Source organism: Cololabis saira, chromosome 6, assembly GCF_033807715.1.
Source record: "Cololabis saira isolate AMF1-May2022 chromosome 6, fColSai1.1, whole genome shotgun sequence".
In the NCBI taxonomy this organism is placed as follows: Eukaryota; Metazoa; Chordata; class Actinopteri; order Beloniformes; family Belonidae; genus Cololabis; species Cololabis saira.
The window spans coordinates 12,727,331-12,749,273 of NC_084592.1; the positions used below are offsets into that span (position 1 = coordinate 12,727,331).

The 21,943-nt window shown below is 39.2% G+C and overlaps 3 protein-coding genes across 3 annotated transcripts in view; all 3 read right to left on the reverse strand.

The window, feature by feature from the left end:
* itgav (integrin, alpha V) overlaps positions 1-21,943 on the reverse strand; it is a 563,305-nt gene that overhangs the window by 55,667 nt on the left and 485,695 nt on the right. The window lies entirely within an intron of this gene.
* On the reverse strand, positions 9,852-10,799 carry LOC133445548 (olfactory receptor 6N1-like). Its single transcript, XM_061722874.1, has one exon. It carries the CDS (start codon positions 10,797-10,799, stop codon positions 9,852-9,854), a length of 948 nt encoding a protein of 315 aa, XP_061578858.1.
* LOC133445549 (olfactory receptor 6N1-like) lies at positions 18,164-19,111 on the reverse strand. Its single transcript, XM_061722875.1, has one exon. The coding sequence runs from the start codon at positions 19,109-19,111 to the stop codon at positions 18,164-18,166; it is 948 nt and encodes a 315-aa protein (XP_061578859.1).

Here is a 21,943-nt window from a genome sequence, read left to right on the forward strand (position 1 = left end):
TTATTTAAACAAGGGGTCACCAATCCTGGTCCTCGAGGACCGGTGTCCTGCATGTTTTAGAGTTTTCTCTGCTTTAACACACCTGATTCTAATTAATCATCGTCATCAGCTTGTCATTGAGTTCTGCACAATTCTCTTAATGACACAGTCACTTTTATCACGGTGCAATGAAGCAGCGAAACATGTAAAACATGCAGGACACTGGCCCTCGAGGACCAGGATTGTTGACCCCTGATTTAAACTGTCACTTCGACTCGTCAAACTCGGTAGGCGAGGCTAACAAGGATCTGGGAGGTTAAGACTGATTTGCTGCACTCCTTCGCTTTGGTCTGATTTTTGTAGCTCATGGCGGCTGTGAACAGCATGGAAGATCTTCAAGAAGTTTCCCGTGAGTTGATCAGAGATATTGTACAACTGGCCGAGAATGTCGAAGCAGATGTTTCTTCTCCGGACATCGTGATGGGTAAAATAGAGACCTTCATGGAAGTTCTTGGCGTTATTTCTGCTCTTTCTGACCAAGACACTGACCCTTGTATCATAGCCAACTTTGAAGAAGTTCCGCAGCGTTTCTCTAACCAATCAGATTTTAGGGCGTGTTGACTAGTCGAAGTGACAGTAAATAAATAATAATAAATTCATGATTTGCTTCAGCCAATACAGGAACCATGAAATAATTAAATGTGTAATGAAATAATTAAATATATATCCACTAAAATATTCAAAATTTTACAATTTAATGACACATTTAATTATTTAATTGTATATTAAATAAATTATATATTTAGGTATTTCCAATTTTATTTATTTCATTGTACATTTATTCAATGATTTAATTAATTAATTAATTATTTAATTTTGACTGTTTCAGCATTCCATATAAAAATGGTCATTCATTCTATTGTAATGCTTTGGTATTCAGTGTTAAATGCACATTGTATGTTGAAATGACAGTTAAATAAAAACATTTAACTGTTATTACCAACTGAAAAAGCTGTTAGTAATTTTCCGAATACTGCTGTTTAACTGTGTAATAAATAGATTAGCTCATGTACGTGTGTTTACACGCTCTCGCCTGGTTGCCTAAGTTCAGGTCCTCGACCAGAGGCCTGGGAGCTTGAGGGGGTTTATGCATATGTTTGTTGTTCCCAGGACGATGTTCCATTTTCCAGACAGAGATCTTCAATGTTCCTCCTGAAGCCTGGTGGTCCCAGCTCCGAGGGCTCCAGCTACCACTGGCACATCTGTTGCCTTCACTTTCCACATGTTTTCTGTCTCTTATTTCATCCATCATTTAGTTTTTTTTGTTTGTTTTTTCGTGTTGTGATGGCAACAATTTTGCTTCCGACATTGGCAACCAGGTAATTAACTTAGACTTTGGGTTTTGAAGTCTCCAAAAGGTCCCTCACCCTGCGCTTATATGCAGCATTTCCAATGCCCCAATATTGTCTTCTCTAGTACATTTATGTCTTGTTCCAGTAGCCAATCCATCCTTGACCTGCTAATTCCTGTTCAGGGTCACAGGATATTCTGAGTCACCAATCGAGCCTAATATACATGTATTTGGACCATGGGAGGAAGCCAGGTTACCCTAGATCCCTATAGGATTAGAACCAAGAATATTCCTGTTGTGAGTCACTGTGCCTATAAATCATGATAAAACATAACATATGTGTGTGTTTGTGTGTGTGTGTATTCACACACAAATACAACATACAGTATATATATGTACATATGCTACATTTCTACATGTACATGTATATATGTAGCATATATGCACATGAATGCTGTGTTATATGGAAAATTAAAAAAATAGGCAGCTGACTGTTAAATGACATTATTTTTTTTTTTAGCATTATGCATTTGGACACCAGTGACATGGGGGCCAATTAAGAAGACAAGTCAGACATTAATATGCATAATGATATTCAGGTCGGGTTCGGTCGTGCTGGTTAGAATAGTTATTGCACTTTGGAAATGATAAACCCAATGGTATATAGCATATAAAAATGCAAAGCTATATTAGTCATAAATACTAAGACATGATTGGGTAATTGGCACAAAGATGCAGAACAAGCTTTCCGCACAGGCGCAGGCATGCGTGGCCCGAGGCTGGTGAAGGAGGAGATCAGAGCAAAGTTGAAGACAGGGGAACTGAAAACAAAAAGATACACATAAAGAAAAAATAAAGTCTCTGAGGAAATAGCAAATCAAGATGATACACGTGTTATATTTCATTTGTTGGGCAATCATCATTGTTTGAATGGTTAGGTTAAGACACAACATTATTATTCCTATCGCGGGGAAACAAGACCACTTTTTTTTATTGTGACGTGTGTCTACCATAGTTGGTGATTTTCATTTTTGTAAAGTTTTGCTCATGTAGTAACTAACAAATTAAATATTTCAGTTTCAGCATTAACCACAGCATTATGTTTACGTTCTGTTTGTGGAGTGTTTCCCTGTGTCCCAGTGGGTCCTTATGGGTTAATATGACTTAAAACTTCAGATGTGAATCAGCACTAGTCATCCTTTTATTGTGAAGGCCAAGTTGTTTTCATGTCGTTATTCCAGACTGTCTGCTTTTAACTTAACACAAAACACTTCTGATGCACAACAGGAAGTTCATTCCACCATCAGACAGAAGGAACACACACTTGTGGAAGGAACACACAGGCGCCACAAGTAGCAAGGAATTTTTGTTGTCATGTCTTGTGCTGTCATGCTTAATTGTGGGTCATCAGTTCTAGATAAACAACGGTGTGCAATAGACCTCAAAAATGCATACACACACACACACACACACACACACACACACACACACACACACACACACACACACACACACACACACACACACACACACACACACACACACACACACACACACACACACACACAAAATCAAAAAGGTTATTACGGTTTAGGATAAGATGCAGTCTGCAAATTCGAAATTTGAAATTTGGAAAAAAGATCTTTGCTTAATAGCATATATTTGTTCGTCTGGAGGAGCTGACAAATCAAAATATCAGTCATGTTATTCTCAGCCAATCAAATTTAGTGATTTAACTGACATCACAAACCCAGGTTTTTCTCCACCCAGCTTCTTTCCAATTGCAAAAGCGTCACATCCCACCCAAGAGAAGGTGTAATAGCAATATTAGACACCACCTCAACAATCATGCTGAGAGCGGAAATAAAGACATAGTTACACAAATAAGCTGATGTCCTGCATCTTTGTGGTATTTTGATCAAAGAATGACCCACAGATTTCATGAAGACCCCAAGAAATTCTTCTATAATATATTTCTTCCAAACTCATTTAAGACAAGATCTCCTTATAGCAAGTGTGATGAGGAAAATGTTCAGAGCAAGCACTTTTTGTTTCGTTGTTCATATGTACATGTAGCAAGTCGTTCCATAGACCACAGCTGCTTAAAATGAATTGAAACCCACAATTTACACTGAGCTGAAAAAGTATGTAGTCTAGAATAATGGCATGTTTTTTTGTCTTGGCCAAAATAAATAATTACAAACACTGAAAAATAAAACACAGCAAGCCATCATGGATAAAATTGGTTCTAGGGAGCATGGCTGGAAAAGAACGCATGAACATGCCAGTGTCACTAAGAGGAAGGTTGCAGCTCTCTGGAGGAAGGAATAGAAGAATGGTGGTGGGAGCACAAGTCTGCTTGAACTCACTCCTGGAGAGGGGGATGCTTGCACTACGAGGGGCAGAATCTGTAGAGGGAGTTCTGGGAAATATAGATGTCTGTGGGCTGCAAACTTCCCAGAGGTCTGTGGCCTCAAGCCCTTGCCCATTTCCTCCAGATCCAAGGTGGTGAGCCCTCAACTTCAACATCAGGCACCTTGCTGCATTGCTCCATGTCAGCCACACCGTCAGGGGGCCCCCCAACACTGGGCCCCCTCCAGCATGGCCGTCAGTCCCTCAGGACTGTGTTTTCCCCTGGTCCCCCAGTATTTCCTCAGTCTGGGAGCTTATCCAACCTCACACCCCTTGCTGCCACAGTCGGTGTTCTCACTGAAGCAGAACCAACTGCTGCCAGTGAGCCCTGTACAATAAACAGTTAAGAGCACGATAATGGTGGGCTACAAGGGGTTCATATAGTGTGCTCAAGTCCTAATTAAAAATATTCATATTAAAATACATCTGTAACGATATTTCCAAAAAGAACAGTAATTTGGAGATTTTTTAGATGATTACTGACTTTCACAGACCATATCTATGATGACATAGCTGGCAGGGATTACATTCCTCACCGTACATTGAGATCAGTCAATGAACGTACACAACAGAATGTAATGACGTTCATTTCAATGATGGTTTTGGGAAAAACACCTGTATTGCATAATGATGGACTGTACTATGCAAGTTACCAAGGTCATTACTTTTGATGTTCGAATTACAGTTTCATGAAAATCTTGCATCATAGTTGCTCATGTAGTCATTGTTGATGGTTTTGGGAAATGCACCCCAGGTTTTATGCTCAACACAAGGAGGTTGAGCTACCCCAGTCCCATTGGTGAGCCCTATCACATCCTCTCGTCCAGGCTTTAATCTCAGGCTCAAGGCAGGGATGGTCTAGTTCAGGGGTCTCCAACCAGTCCTGGAGAGCACCTATCCAGCATGTTTTAGATCTTTCCCTGCTTCATCACACCATGATACAAGGAGCTGTGTCAGCAACAGAACTGTCCGGACCTTGATGACAAGTTAATGACGACCATTGATTAGAATCAGGTGTGTTCATGCAGGGAGACACCTAAAACATGCTGGATAGACGCTCTCCAGGACCGGAGTTGGAGACCCCTCTAGGTCCAGCCTCATGTAGGGATAGGTGATTCCCATCTGTCTCATATCAACACATTTTACAGGAACACAAATCTTCTGTAAAGTCCCAAGTGTAAACAAACAAGTTTAACAAGTCTCTACGCGTTTTTAATGTAAGTCCCAATTTTGGACAAGTTAGTCTTTGAGTTAATGACGGTCCAGATGAAGTCCTGCTCAAAGTCAGCTATAATAAGTCCTACACCAGGAAATGTGAGTCTGTAATTTAGGAGAGGATACCCATTTGATGATAATGCCCTATTTAGAGCTATTTAGAGGATTAACGTCAGTCCTGGGTGAGTTACAAACTCCAGTTACAAACAGTGATCTGATCTGGCTCAGACCAACTCCAAATGTGGTGTAATTGATCAGATCTCAATGTGTCCTCAAATATGTCATGAGTGTGTTTCCATCTGAACTTGATGGTTCCAACCGTGGCTGAATCACTCAGGTTGGATGTTAATACCAGGTATAACTAGGGCCTAAAAATCCACACACTCCATTTCAAGTCAACTGTTTTTATCAACTCCAATCCAATCAGGGCAGTTTGACATATCGCATGGCAGGACAAATTAAATGTGTATTTAAGGACCGTCTTGAAAGATTTTGTGTGTCCAAATTTCAAATGCACCAATTCATAAAGGCCAGATCAAGTGAAGTCATTTTCAAGTCCAACGTTTAGTGAACTGACTTAACTTATTTTTTTGACAACACAATCAATATTGGCTAAGAAAAAGATCACACATTGCTTTACACCATTACATTTTGTAGTGTATCTGGCTTACGTAACTCACTGTTTTTTCTTTGTCTATAAGTCCACAAGTAATCATGTCTGTGTACAGGAAGAATTCCATGAGTAAGCTGAAAGCTTTTCGTCTTATTTGGCCATGAACTGCTCTGAATCACCGCTACAATGAAGTGTGCGCTCAAGAATGTGTGGCAGAACTCTCCAGAGATTCACAAGAGTGGGGAGGCTTGTGTGTTTGTGTGTGGATAAGGGGTCGTAGGGGGTTGATACTTCAAGTGTGAGACATCTGGGGACGTTAAAAAATGTAAGATAAACATTTAAGCCTGTTTTACATGTAATGATTAAATGTGTAATGTATCTGATGGAGCTTGTTGGAGAGAAAGAAATGTTGGAGCAGGAGAGAACATGGTGTGTATAAGAGAAATGGTGTAATAGATATTGTGTAAGGCATAACTATGCAGATTAGGTACCGCGTAGCATGAAAGCTCTGTTTCAAAGCGGTGTGTGCCCTCTTGAATGTCTGTCTTTATGAGGACTGCTTGAGTTTGTGGCGGGTGGGGGTGGGTAGTGAGGCATTTTTGCAGAGTGAGGACATTTTGGCTGGCCCTCATTCAATTTGGACTACACCTTAAAAGGGCAGTGTGAGGATTGGTTAATAAGGTTAAAGGGCTGGGATCAAAGTCTTTCTTTGTTGCCATTCAATGGAAAGTAATTCCATCCAACCATCATGTTACACGTCCATCACACAGATTGAGACAAACAATCATGCACCTATAAGAAATAAATAGCATCAATGAATTATTACATTTTCCTTCTGGGACTAATAAAGTATTTTTGAATTCAGTTGAATCAGAATATTGTAATGCTTTTTGCAGCATTGCACTGAAAGGTCCACACCAAATGATCCCAACCTTGATCCTGAGTTTCATCAAATGCCAGACTTGATATTTTTAACTTGTAATTTCATTGAGGCTGGCTAATGTCTTATTTGCCACAGCTTACCTACCATTTCTGACCCATTAGAATAGACCGGGTCTTTTAGGAGGGAGGCCTTAAAGTGATAAAAACTAAAATAAAAGAATCTTTGAGCCAATTCATAAAAGCTGTCTGAAAACTGTTAAACTCTCTGCGCTGAAGACTCGTGCTGCTCATGTTCTCTAAACTTTACGTGTTTCATTGTCTTTGTGTTGAAGTATGTAGTGACGTCCACATCGTACATATAAGGCCTGGAGCAAATCAGAGGTTACACATCTCTTTTGCTTTTTCCTTCTTTTCTTTCCTCATCCATATATACCCTATTTTGGGCTTTGAAGCCTCAGATAAATTGCATCTAAGTTCATAGATGTTTGAATATAGAGTCTGTTCATTAGAGTCTGGACGTAATCCAGACTGGATCTGCTGGTACCAACTGCATATGTGAACACTGATCGAGAGAATTTCAGGTTTTATTTTCATATTTTAACTCTATCAACGGCTAAATTCTCCACTATGTTTACCATTTGTTGTCATTGTAAAAACCGACTTCTTTTGGTGCTCTCTTCAGTGAAAACTGCTGTCTCCTGTAGCTGTAACCAGCGGTGAGTTGGAGGGAAATATAAGAACTACTCTAGGATGTGAGGCCTACTTGAAAACTCCATAAACCCAATGGCAGAGGACTTGTCTGTTAGTTCTTTGTTGGTTCATCTCAACCAAAACCACCTTTCATATTGTCAGAATCTTTTTCACATTTCATACACACCTAGAAACTTCCCACCGCATGTCATAGAATCTCATCAGATAAACAGTTATTTTTAAAGGCTTCTGCGCTATTAATGTAACTTGAGGTTGCTTTAAGACAGCATATTGTTATGTTGGCCAGCACTATTGTCTCATAGCTAAAAAGTTCTTCCTCACAGCTCAACCTCTGTCTGGAATTTACATGGTTCTCATCATGCTTGTATTAGTAATGATATCTGTACCAATAATAAAACCAGGTGTCCCAGATTCCTTTTATAGCTCAATAGCACTGTTGTTAGGTGTATTTATGTTTATAATTCTGACATGTAGTTGCGACGTGACCAGTTTGCAGCGTGACTCTTGCCCACTTCCAGCCAGATAGGCTCCAACTCTCCCATCACCCTGACCAGTTGAAGAGTAAACAGTTTTGCTGCCATCTAGTGATATAACAGCAGGCTACAGGCCCCGGAGGGAAAGTGGTGTCACGGTCACAAATGTGTATTATACATTTCTCAAGTATGTACAAACACACGTTGGGTATGTACAATATTTGATTTGATTTGTTTGATTTGTTTATTTGCACAACATAAAAAAACGGTACAAAAGTTGAAATGAACATAAAAGCATGAAAATATGTACATACAATATATCATCAAGTCCAATCATTTGACAGGTGTGTGCAGATTAGAATAAAAACTATTCAATGTGATGATTATTATATCATATCAGAATACAAATTATATCTCAATATCTATTTTAATTTTTTGTGAATTAATTTACACTGGAGTTTTTAGTCCTTTCGTTCAGACATAAGGTTAAAAAAAAGAAAAAAGATGTTTTGGCTATCAGCTCCTGCCTTCTTCAGTATTAATAAGAAGACATGATGAACATCTTTGAGGAAACATAGAAAACATATGAAGTGTTTATTCCAAGTGTTGACATTTGACCCTTTCATGTAAGAAAAGTTCATTTTAAAGTTACTTGCAGCAACTTATGTCAAAAGAGTTGACAGGTAGGCAACAAATTGTGAAAGAATTTCAACATAATGCTCCTCCTATGAAATTGGAAAGACTTTGAATATCATCATGTCGGGAAATACTACTGGCAAAGGTTTCGAAGAGAAAAAAGAGGATGCAACCGAAAATGATTGTTGGATGTCTATGTTATTCAGGCACTCATGCAGCACTGTATTAAACACAGGAATGATTCTGTCATGAAAACCACTGCATGGGTTCAGGAGAGCTCCCGGAAATCAACTAACAACTAACAACTAACAAAGTTGGCCCTGCCGTCCACAAATGCAATTTAAAGCTCAGGAGAGGACACATGCTGTCATCTCTGGGCCATTTAAAAAGGACCGAAGCAAAGTGGAAGGTCAGACAAGTCAAAACTTCAAATTCCATTTGGAAACCATGGACGCAACGCTCTCCGGACAGAATGGATGATCCTACCAAAAGCCTGCATGTCTCAGGATAGACAGCTTGTACATCAAGAGAGGAGTCATCAATGGCGGGGGGTCTCCTAAATGTATATACACAGTTTTTAGAGCAGCACATGCTGCCATTCAGACATCTTTTTTGCAAGGAAAGCCATCGATCTTCCAGCAAAAACACTATGTTGAGCCGTATACTGGATCCATTACAAAGAGGTGACTTCATATTGGGAGAGCCCAGTTGCTGAACTGGCCAGCCTGTAGTCCAGACCTTCCACCAGCAGAAAACATTTGTCACATTTGTTGAGCACAGAAGAACTCTGATCCTACATCACTTCCCACATGTATGTGGGATTCAATGTATATGTTTGACTTTCCTTTTTCCCATCAGTCCTGATCATCTGCACCTGTGTCTCATTAACCCTTGTCTCATCTGGTTTGTCTTCCCCCTGCTCCCCCCTTGGTTTTGTTTCTGATGAATAAATCACTACTTTTTGGAACTACTGCCTCCTGGTCTCTCCTGCATTTGGGTCCTCATATACCACTTCTTGACATTCTTTATATTTATTTTCTAAATATATGTCTATTTGCAGTTTAATATGAATAACATGCACACAAGTGGTTCTTTCTCACAACCCTGGAGAATACAGGGAACCCACAGGACAAGCACACATGAGATGACTGAGGGTGACATGGTTTATGTCATGCAAATAATGAAGGGCATATGATGCTGTCACACTGACTTTTATTTAACAAAAGCTCAAATTTCCCATATGCAACCTCCCTGTTGTATAAAAATGACAGCGATGGAAACATTGACCCAGAAACAGAAAGAACTTGTCAATGCCGGGGGGGGGGGGGGGGGGGGGTCTACTATGGATGATCTAATTCTAGATCTCTAAATGTTCATGTCACAATGGTTCACATTAGCTTTTGTTTTTTATTTATTAAAATATTTGTTTTCTGAAAGAATGGGTGATTTTTGCTGGGTCTTATCATGATAACCAACAATGATAGATAAATATGCACTTATATTGTAGTTACATAAATCTAAAAGGCTTCTAAGGAAATATGAAAATCCTGAACCTCTCTTGTGCTTTTTAAACCGTGAATCATTTTCTTGGAAACCTTTTGCTTATCCTTAGCCGTCTAAAAATGACAGTTTTAATCTGAGGAAGTTTCAGTCCATAAACAAAAGGGTTGATGACAGGGGGAATGACTAAAAACTCCACAGACAGAAACACAATGAAAGAAGTGTTAAATTCATTAATGTTCAAACGATTAAGAGACACTTCGCAGAACACAGACAAAGAAAAGTTCAGAAATGTAACAATGTGGGGCAGGCAGGTTCGAAGCGCTTTCCCTCTGAATTCAGTAGAGCTTCTCCTGCAGACCAGCAGGATACGCAGGTAGGTGTACAGGACAAACAGCAGGGGGATGAAGATTGTTGTCGCGGCAACCACCCGGCCTGCTATGTCATTCACAGTTGTGTCCACACAGGAGAGCTGAACCACAGGCCAGTTGGTGCAGAAAGGCCTGTGTACTTTATTACCACACAAAGGCAAAATGACACTGAGGTAAAGACACAAACTAATAATAGATACAGAGTAAAGCTCAGCCGAAATTACAAGACACAGAGCCATCTTAAATGTCATTTTACTGCAGTAATGTAAAGGCTGGCAAATAGCAACAAACCTATCATAAGCCATGACACAGAGAAGAGTCATTTCACATGATGCATATGTGTATATGACAAATGCTTGGATGAAACAAGATGGTCGTGATATGAAATGTGTGTCAGAGAGGATATCTGTCAGAAGCCTGGGGAACAAGCCGGCCGAGCCGTACAGAGAGTTAAAAGACAGGCAGCAGATGAAGAAATACATGGGCTCATGCAGGGATTTCTCCAGCCAGACTGCCAGAATAATGACAACATTAGCACAGATTATGGTCACGTAGAGCAGCAGGCACAGACTGAAGAAAAGATATCTGAGGTTTCCAAAATCTGTAAATAGTGTTAACTGAAAATAATATGAGTTCAGGCTGCTGTTAGTCTTCATGTTTGTACAGCGGCAGAGCTGGAAGAGAAGGATTGAGAGTGATGAAGGAGAGATGAGGAGAGGATACATTCAAATTAAATAAAGAATGAAAATGTCCTGAAAAGACACCTGCATCAATTAAGACATTTAAATGCTAATGCTCCATATTCCAGACTAACATTTCTGACAATATTGACATAACTATGTAATTTTGAGTTACTCAGAAAGACATATTCATAAATTAAAAATGGTTGAGGAAAAAAAGGTTGCAGGTCCACCTCACATTTGTCAGTGTTCCAGCTCTCTTCCTGTTAAACAACACTCGAATAGAGAATACACTGAATGACTGCACGTTTCATTAAACTGGTTGAATGTATGTTTTCAAGGCAAATTAGCAGTTAAAGAAATAGACATATCAATTTAAAAAGCACAGACTGAATCTCTTTCATCTAATAAAGGTATAAGTAAACTCAGGTATGAGACTTATAGTTGTGAGATTCAACAAAAAAGACCAACACCTGCTCTGATGAGCTGAACTTTTATCCTGGTCTGCTGAGAAAAGACACGTGATCTACAAGACTCTCACAGGAACTCGATTTAATGATCTCTATTTGATGACAATTTAGAATAATCAAAAACTTATTATGTTTAACATAATGTTATTTATCACATTGCTTCCATTTTTAGGTGATACATACATTTGTGATGCAAATCTGCTTCTGATGATCACAAATAAATTAAATACTTCTTAATGTATCCAAAATGCAAAGCAAACAACGAAATACAATGAATTAGAGTCCTGGACAGATCATCTGAGAAAGCAGGTTGAATAAGTGTCATAAAAATGAACATTTTGCCTTAATTTCTCTATTTATTCTTAACTTCTTCCACATATCGTTTACATTTGTGCCATTCCCAGCATATTGTAGGATTTCACGGTAACCAGCAGAAGGCAGCAAAACGAAGGTGTTAAAGGTATTGTGACATCATTTTTAACATGCTTTTAACACTATTAAAAGTCTTGGCCAACATCCCTCAAATGTGTCTAAAAGAGTGTAACAAGAAAAACTTCACTCTAGTACTCTATTCCTGGCTTTTTATTACAGTGTTTTTTTGCCCCGTGAAAAACGCTTCCTTTTCTCCCTTTCCTGTCAATCATTGCGCCGCTCCTCCTCCAAACCTCCTCCAAACCTCCTCCTCCTCCAGCCATACGCTCACAGCGGCGTCGGAGAGTTAAGCGACAGGCGAAGCACGGAAAAGCAGCAGGAGAAACACAGCAAACAATCATAAAAATAAAGGCATGCAAGCAGCACTGTCCCCTTGTCTTAAGTCCAGTCAGTGGCCGCGGGTCTTCTTAGCAGTTTTCCTCCGGTGATTAGAACAAAAGAGGCTCTAAACAGCCGAGCGCGTCGCTGCGTAAGCCTACGCCGTAGGCTCTGCGTCGGTGTAACGCGGAACCATAAATCAGCCTTTATGGTGCACTGGAGAGGAGAGGAGGCAGGGAGCTGGGTGGAGGGGGCGGTGATTTAGCGGGCCCTGACGTCACGGCCCGCCACCAAACCAGGTGCGCCGTTTTTGCACAGTTATGCGGAAAATCCCAAAAAGCACACAATACACTGAATGTTAAAAGTTCGTTGTTTTTTGGGTGTAATTGATGTCAAGACACCCAACAAAACACAAAAAATCAAGAAAAATTTGTTTTTCATGTCACAATACCTTTAATGAGGCTCTCGAGCTTTACAGATGGAGTTCTGCTGGTTTGACAACGTGGGACTGATTTTCTTGGTAAAAACAGCTTTTGTATCTCTAAGTTTATACAGTTGAAGCAACACCAAGATTGATTACATAATTTAAGAGAAAACGAAAAATGTGTGTCCTTTAGCCTTTGAAAGACATAAAGCAGGACTCTCAGGGCCCGATTTACTAAGATCCTAAATAAAGAGTACTAAATTGCGTGTGCACTGAAAAAGTTTGCGCGTGCTGTTGTTGTGTGTTTTGTGGGTGATATAGTCGCAAGCACAAAATGAAATTTGATGAGTTGGATTTAGAGATATTAGTGGAAGAGGCAAATTGTTGTGCCGTATTCAGCACCCCTGCCGTGAAAAGCACCCCCTCGTATATTCAATGATAAGTAGACCAAGAAAAAAAACAACACACTGACACTTCAATATATTTATATATACACACTCACACAAACACATACTTAGGAGTTTATATTATATATATTTACAAATATTATGGAAGACAACACAGTAAGCAGGCTATTAATTAATGACATCAATAACCATTTACCCGATTTTTGTTATCTGTGACTGTGATTGTGGGAAAGTATGACTATTGTGGAATCCATGAGCGCATTTAAACATGAATCATTAACACAAATCTGGACGCTAAACAGAACGTGACACTGAATGAGAATATCATTTTTGTCAGATGAGGGGGTGCTTTTCACGGCAAGGGTGCTGAATACGGCACAACACCGGGGTATTACAACTGCAGAACAGGCGCACAATGAGAAACACTTTTTTCTCCATGAAAACACGTGATTTATATATTATCACAAATAAAAAAATGAATGTGCCTCCTGTGGCAACCTTTTGCTGAATAATACTCGATTTAACATTCAAATAAAATATTTCTCCTTTTGCATGTGGAGATTAGCACCTTCCTTTCGAACGTATTAAATACAGACGCAATCACAATCCTCGCAAAAACTTTCAGGCTTGGTAAATCTCATTGCGCGTGGTAAATGGACCAATTTGCATCTTCCCCTCCCAGTATTTAGCGATTTCTGGCGGGTACGCCCCATATTGATTATTCATCAGGGCAAAAGTACTAAATTAATTGCGTGTGCTATTTTGCGCATTTGAGAGGCGCAGTCCTCTTTGCACGCTGTTAGTAGATCAGCTTGCACTTTGGTTTGCGGGTGCTGTCAAGTTTGCACACGTTTTTACACACGCCCTCAGTGTTTAAAAGTGAGCTGAGCTGGACGCTGGAGCCTTTCTCAACTCCTCTGTTCACATACCAAACTAAATACAAAGCACCCTTACATAAACAAACAAACAAACAAACAAAGCCTAATTCTAATGAAGTTGGGAGGTTTTGTAAAATGTTAATAAATACAGAATACAATAACTTTTCTTTCTTTTGTCAAATAATCACTAATTTTGAGTTCGATGCATGTAGCACGATCCAATAGAGATGGTAGAAAGCATGTTTAACACATAATTTCATCCAGCTCTCAACAAATGTTTTGGAACAGAGGAAACTAATGGTTGAAGATTTGTAGGTGGAATTCTTTCCTATTCTCGTTGATGTACAACTTTGGTTGCTAAGCAGTCTGAGGACTTTGTTGTTGTATTTTGTGCTTTATAACTCTCCACACATTTCCAGGGGGACACAGGTCTGTACTGCAGACAGGCCAGTCTAGTACCTGCACTCTTTTACTACAGAGTTGTTGTAAAATGTACAGAATGTAGCTCGGCATTGTCTTGCTGAAATAAGCAGGGACGTCCCTGAACGTCCAAAACCTGTACTGTATGTACCCTTCAGCATTAATGGTGCCTCCACAGATGCGCAAGTTAACCATGATGCCATGGGGACTAACACACCCCCATACCATGACAGATGCTGGCTTTTGAACTTTGCCCTGATAACAACATGGATGGTCCCTCTCCTTTTCAGCCAGGATGACACGACGCCCATGATTTCCAAAAACAATTTGTAATGTGGACTTGTCAGATCACAGAACACTTTTGTACTTTGTGTCAAACCGTTGCTGAGCCCAATTGGTTATATCCTTTACACAGTGTTTGGTTGCAGAAATGTATCCAACTTCTCTGAATCCCTAACCCTGCATAGGACATCCCTTAATTATTTGATGAGAAACAAGGAAATAATATATATGTCATAACCATTGTTCTCAAAGTGTTGGACCATTTGCCTACGCAACTGTTCACAAAGTTGTGAGCCTATCCTTGCTTGTGAACATCTGAGCTTTTCCGAGATCTTCCTTTTGTACCCAGTACTGACACTCATGTGTTTCCAATTAACATATTCACAGGTGCAATTTTTTCAAGAGAGGTGTTTGGGTTTTTTTGCATTTCTCATCTGTGTGTAAATTGCATTTGTAGATGGCAGGGCCAACTTTGATATTTGAAAGTGATTTCCGGGAGCTCTCCTGAACCCATGCAGTGGTTCTCATGACAGAATCATACCTGTGTTTAATACAGTGCTGCATGAGTGCCCGAAGATCATAGACATCTAATAATCATTTTTGGTCGTAGGCTATCCTATTTTTTCTCTTCAAAACCTTTGCCAGTAGTGTTTCCTGACATAATGATATTCAAAGTCTTTCCAATTTCACACAAGGAGCATTATTTAGAAATTATTTCACAATTTGTTACCTACCTGCCAACTCTTTTGAGATACGTTGCTGTAAGTAACTTTAAAATTAACTTATCTTTTATGAAAGGGTTAGATGTCAACATTTGGAAATAACAAAGTTAGCCCTCCCTCCCGTCCGTCCGTCCATCCATCCGTCCATGTATTATACATTTGATATATTCAAATGTATAATACAAATGTATTATATTTACATAAGTCTTCGTCTTTGAGTGCAAAATACATTTTGAAAACCCCTAAATTTTCAAATTGTGCGGCCCTCTCCATACAGTCCTTTTGCAGATGTGGCCCCCGGCCGAATCTAATTGAATACCCCTGGTCTAGATCTTTAATCATCGTTTTCACCACTGATGCCGGCCTGCCTGCAGCATTTAACATCAGGGCTCGATATTGATCAGCCCACTTCTGAGGATCCCACTGATCATAATCAGTACGGGCTACAAACGCTCCCACATGAGCCTCATCCATTTTCCTCACAGGCAGTCCTCGGCTCTTCGAGCGGACGACTTGTGTCATGGTTTTGGCCAACCATTTTTCACTACACTCTTTATCAGCATGTTGATGTTTCCACAGCGCTGCACACAGCTTCAGCACACAAATCACAGTTTCAGGCAATCTATCAACAACCTCCGCTTCCCAGGACTCGGGGCGTCCCCCTCCATCCCATAAGCTGTCCCAGCTCGGAAGGAAAACAGACTCACACTTCTTAGTCTTATCTTTACACTTAAACATTTTTGCTCCGCAGCCACTCAATAAAACATCAATCAGTTTTCTTTAATCCTGAGTCTTATCTTTACACTTAAACATTTTTGCGCCGCAGCCACTCAATAAAACATCAATCAGTTTTCTTTTATCCTGCCGACAACGCCAAATGTTTTGGGAGAAAATCACTTACAGAGGCTTGGGAGTGGTCGTCTGCGCAAAAATGAATCACACACACACTCGCTTTAGCTATAATATATATGAACACATTTATTAGCCAGCAGTGGATATAGAAAGACTCACACACAATTGCTCTTTGCTAGGATAACTTTGTGTCAAGTTATCCCTCGCAAATGGCAAAGCAACAGACAATTACACAGGGGCTAGGCCTTGATAACTCTTACCTCGACACAGAAGGACTGGACAGCCGGACAGTCCAAGCAGAGTAGCCATAAACCCGGCTGGGCGTTGTGCACTAGACCCGCAGCTGACTCTGACCCGAACTTCCGGCTGTCTCTGTCTTTATACGACATCTCGCAGAGGGGGCTGAAAGGGCCCCTTCAACCCCCCGCCCGCAAGCTCTCACGCTAAGTCTTGGTTCACACGGGAGCTATCCCGTGTGAACAAGCGCCTCTCTCACCGTCACATTTGTTATAATAAACAGCAGGTGTAGACTGTGTTTTGGGAATTCAGGGCATTTCAGGACACAAAACATATTTTTTCTCCCTTCATTCCACCTCTGGCCTGAAAATGTCCTAATTCAAAAAACAAGCATAATACATGAGCACAATTAATATGAAAAGTTGAATTCAGGGCATTCCAGGACACAAAACATTCCATCAGCAGGTCATTAGGAACCCTGAGCAAAGGCGTTTCAGTGGTGTGGGCTGAACGAAAACCTGTCTGAAACTTTTCAAACAAGATGTTATGTTTGAGGTGGTTCTGAAGTTGAAAGGCGACTACCTTCTCTAACACCTTGAACAGGAAAGCAAAGTTGGAGATAGGCCTGTAATTGGCTAGAACCTCCGGGTCCAGGGTGGGTTTCTTGAGAAGGGGACGGATGACAGCAACCTTGAGAGTAGGTGGGACATTGCCAAATTGAAGGGAAAGGTTAACAACTTTGGGGAGGAAATGTGACTTGAAATGTCATCTCTCTTCGGTCATTTAAAAACGACCGAAGGAAAGTGGAAAACTATCCTGAAGTCCGACAAGTCAAAACTTTAAATTCCATTTGGAAACCATGGACGCAATGCTCTCCGGAAAAAATGGATGATCCTACCAAAAGCCTGCATGTCTCAGGATAGATAGTTTGTACATCAAGAGAGGAGTCATCAATGGCGGGTCGGTCTATTAAACGTATACACAGTTTTTAGAGCAGCATATGCTGCCATCCAGACATCTTTTTTGCAAGGAAAGCCATCGATCTTCCAGCAACAATACTATCTTGAGCCGTATACTGGATCCATTACAAAGAGGTGACTTCATATTGGGAGAGTCCAGGTTTTGAAGTGGCCAGCCTGTAGTCCAGACCTTCCACCAGCAGAAAACATTTGTCACATTTGTTGAGCACAGAAGAACTCTGATCCCATATCACTTCCCACATGAATATGGGATTTAAAATGTATATGAGGATTAAAAGAGGAAGAAATTTAAAACAGTAGTTAATTTTCTATTGTAAATCTAATTGTTTCTATACTCTTTTTTTGAATAAAATATGGGTTTATGAGAGAAAAAAAAGATTACCAAGTGTAGCACGGTGCCTCCGTGAGCCAGAACTCAAATGTGCCTTTTTCTTTATATTTATTTTTTTAATATATGTTTATTTGCAGTTTAATACCACACATGAGATGACTGAGGGTGACATGATTTATGTCATGCAAATAATGAAGGGAATATGATACTGTCACACTGAGTTTTATTTAACAAAAGCTCAAATTTCCTGTATGCAACCACTCTGTTGTATAAAAATGACAGCGATGGAAACAGTTGACCCAGAAACAGAAAGATGAGCTTGTCAATGCCGGGGAGAAAAAGTCTACTATGGATGATATAGTTCTAGATCTCTAAATGTTCATGTCACAATGGTTCTTATTAGTTTTTGTTGTTTTTTTTAATTGAAAGATTTGTTTTCTGAAAGAATGGGTTACTTTTGCTGGGTCTTATCATGATAACCAACAATGATAGATAAATATGCACTTATATTGTAGTTACATAATTATAAAAGGCTTCTAGGGAAATATGAAAATCCTGAACCTCTCTCGTGCTTTTTAAACCGTGAATCATTTTCTTGGAAACCTTTTGCTCATCCTTAGCCGTCTAAAAATGACAGTTTTAATCTGAGGAAGTTTCAGTCCATAAACGAAAGGGTTGATGACAGGGGGAATGACTAAAAACTCCAGAGACAGAAACACAATGAAAGAAGTGTTAAGTTCATTAATGTCCAAACGATTAAGAGACACTTCGCAGAACACAGACAAAGAAAAGTTCAGAAATGTAACAATGTGGGGCAGGCAGGTTCGAAGCGCTTTCCCTCTGAATTCAGTAGAGCTTCTCCTGCAGACAAGCAGGATACGCAGGTAGGTGTACAGGACAAACAGCAGGGGGATGAAGATTGTTGTCGCAGCAACCACCCGGCCTGCTATGTCATTCACAGTTGTGTCCACACAGGAGAGCTGAACCAAGGGCCAGTTGGTGCAGAAAAGCCTGTGTAATTTATTACCACACAAAGGCAAACGGATGCTGAGGTAAAGACACACACTAATAATAAATGCAGAGTAAAGCTCGGCTGAAATTACTAGACACAGTGCCATCTTAAATGTCATTTTACTGCAGTAATGTAAAGGCTGGCAAATAGCAACAAACCTATCATAAGCCATGACACAGAGAAGAGTCATTTCACATGATGCATATGTGTATATGACAAATACTTGGATGAAACAAGATGGGCGTGATATGAAATGTGTGTCAGAGAGGATATCTGTCAGAAGCCTGGGGAACAAGCCGGCCGAGCCGTACAGAGAGTTAAAAGACAGGCAGCAGATGAAGACATACATGGGCTCATGCAGGGATTTCTCCAGCCAGACTGCCAGAATAATGACAACATTAGCACAGATTATTGTCACGTAAAGCAGCAGGCACAGACTGAAGAAAAGATATCTGAGGTTTCCAAAATTTGTAAATAGTGTTAACTGAAAATAATATGAGTTCAGGCTGCTGTTAGTCTTCATGTTTGTACAGCGGCAGAGCTGGAAGAGAAGGATTGAGAGTGATGAAGGAGAGATGAGGAGAGGATACATTCAAATTAAATAAAGAATGAAAATGTCCTGAAAAGACACCTGCATCAATTAAGACATTTAAATGCTAATGCTCCATATTCCAGACTAACATTTCTGACAATATTGACATAACTATGTAATTTTGAGTTATTCAGAAAGACATATTCATAAATTAAAAATGGTTGAGGAAAAAAAGGTTGCAGGTCCACCTCACATTTGTCAGTGTTCCAGCTCTCTTCCTGTTAAACAACACTCGAATAGAGAATACACTGAATGACTGCACGTTTCATTAAACTGGTTGAATGTATGTTTTCAAGGCCTGCAGACGGCAGAGATGAAAGTTTCGTAGCTACTTTATATATATAAAAAATTAGCAGTTAAAGAAATAGTCATATCAATTTAAAAAGCACAGACTGAATCTCTTTGATCTAATAAAGGTATAAGTAAACTCAGGTATGAGACTTATAGTTGTGAGATTCAACAAAAAAGACCAACACCTGCTCTGATGAGCTGAACTTTTATCCTGGTCTGCTGAGAAAAGACACGTGATCTAGAAGACTCTCACAGGAACCCGATTTAATGACCTCTATGTGATGACAATTTAGAATAATCTAAAACTTATTATGTTTTACATAATGTTATTTATCACATTGCTTCCATTTTTATGTGGTACATACATTTGTGGTTTAAATCTGCTTCTGATGATTACAGTAACACTTGGAAATGTATTAATTAGTATATGCTAATTGTGTTTAAATACTTTTTAATATATCCAAAATGCAAAGTGAACAACCAAATACAACGTATTAGAGTCCTGGACAGCATGTACGTGCAGAGGAGGGGCGGAGGGTGCTAAACCCGTTCCCTTTGCTCAGATGCCCAAAGTGCCCTTATTTCAAAGGCCTTTAAAAAAAAAAAGATTTCCATTTTCAAGTGTGGACCTATCGTACCACTCATTCATATATATATATAAATATATATATATATATATATATATATATATATATATAAATATAAATAAATAAATACATAAATATATATATATATATATATATATATATATATATATATATATATATATATATATATATATATATATATATATATATATATATATATATATATATATATACATTTGTGCCGTTCCCAGCATATTGTAGGATTTTACAGTAACCAGCAGAAGGCAGCAAAACGAAAATGTTATTGGAGGCTCTTGAGCTTTACAGATGGAGTTCTGCTAGTTTGACAACGTGGGACTGATTTTCTTGGTGAAAACAGGTTTTGTATCTCTAAGTTTATAAAGTTGAAGCAACACCAAGATTGATTACATAATTTAAGAGAAAACGAAACATTTGTTTCCTTTAGAATTTGAAAGACATAAAGCAGGACTCTCAGGTGACTTGTCCTCCATTTATGCCATCCGACAGATCAGTCATACTCTGAGGCTGAGGGAACACACAAACTCCACAGGGAGGATAGGATTGGCAACTCTGAGAGAACAGAAAGTCATTCCTGCACAAAGGAGAGTGCTTTTAGAGGGTTATGTTAAGACTAACACCACAGATGAATATGCCATCATTGCACTTGTTCTTGGATTTGCAAATCCAAAACTTCTTTACGTTGTTCATACAGATACCAGTACTTCTGGGTTAGGTGCTGTCCTCTACCAGAAGCAAGATGACATAATGCGTGTTATAGCCAAAACCAGCGGAGGGCTCTCACACAGAGAAAGACACTATCCTTCTCACAAACTGGAATTTTTAGCACTGAATGGTCTGTCTATCTTTATGGAAATACTTTTACGGATGTGACAGATAACAACCTGTTAAATTGTTGATACATTTTGGGGGGGCGCACTGGCGAGTGGGGATTACAACACAACTATAAACTCTACTTGAACATACATTTTTTTATGTTATTTTTTATTACATATTACTACATATACTACATATATATATACATATATATATACATATACATATACTACATATACATGTAGCATATTTTACATAAACATTCAAGTAACAAAATAACATATTTGAACCATTTTTCAGATTTTTTCAGTTATTATATAGAGATATTGACAGATATTGTCTGAAAAATTGTTAAAATATGTTATTTTGTTATTTAAAAAATTTTAAATTTGTTTTGTTGATGAGAAAATATGTTTCTCTATTTTTCTTATTTTTGTGAGGGGGGATATATATTGTTTTTCGGCACTACCTTGTTCTCTATAGCTGATATAACATGAATTACTCCTATGTGGGATCAATAGTTAGTAATAAGTAAAATAAGATCAAAAGTTCTTATTTTTGCCATCTGAGAAAATTAAATATATTATATTTGGTGCCTAACTGTTTCCCAAGTATATTAGTGCATGCGTGAATGAATAAATGAGACGTAAAACGTAAATTTCTTTGTAGAAAGGCGCTTTATGAAAATAAGTCAATTTACTTGTAGGCTATTAGTTTACAGCGCAGTCTTGCCACATCCAATATGGCGGCGTCGTTGACATATCGCAGCAGCGGGCAAAACCACTCTATGCGTTGTGTTTGTATGCGAGTGACAGATGCAGTCGCGCGTCTACACTGTCAGGGGTGTGACTTTGATTGACAGCTCATGAATCAATCAGATTGGATGAAGAATGACAGAAGACACGCTGATTGGCCACGGGCGCAGCTCTCTGCACCCGGAGGAGAGGCTTTGAGTAACCAATTAGAGACCAGCATGAAGTCACATGGAAAAAAAGTTTAAGAACATACAATACACACTCATTTGGCCGGC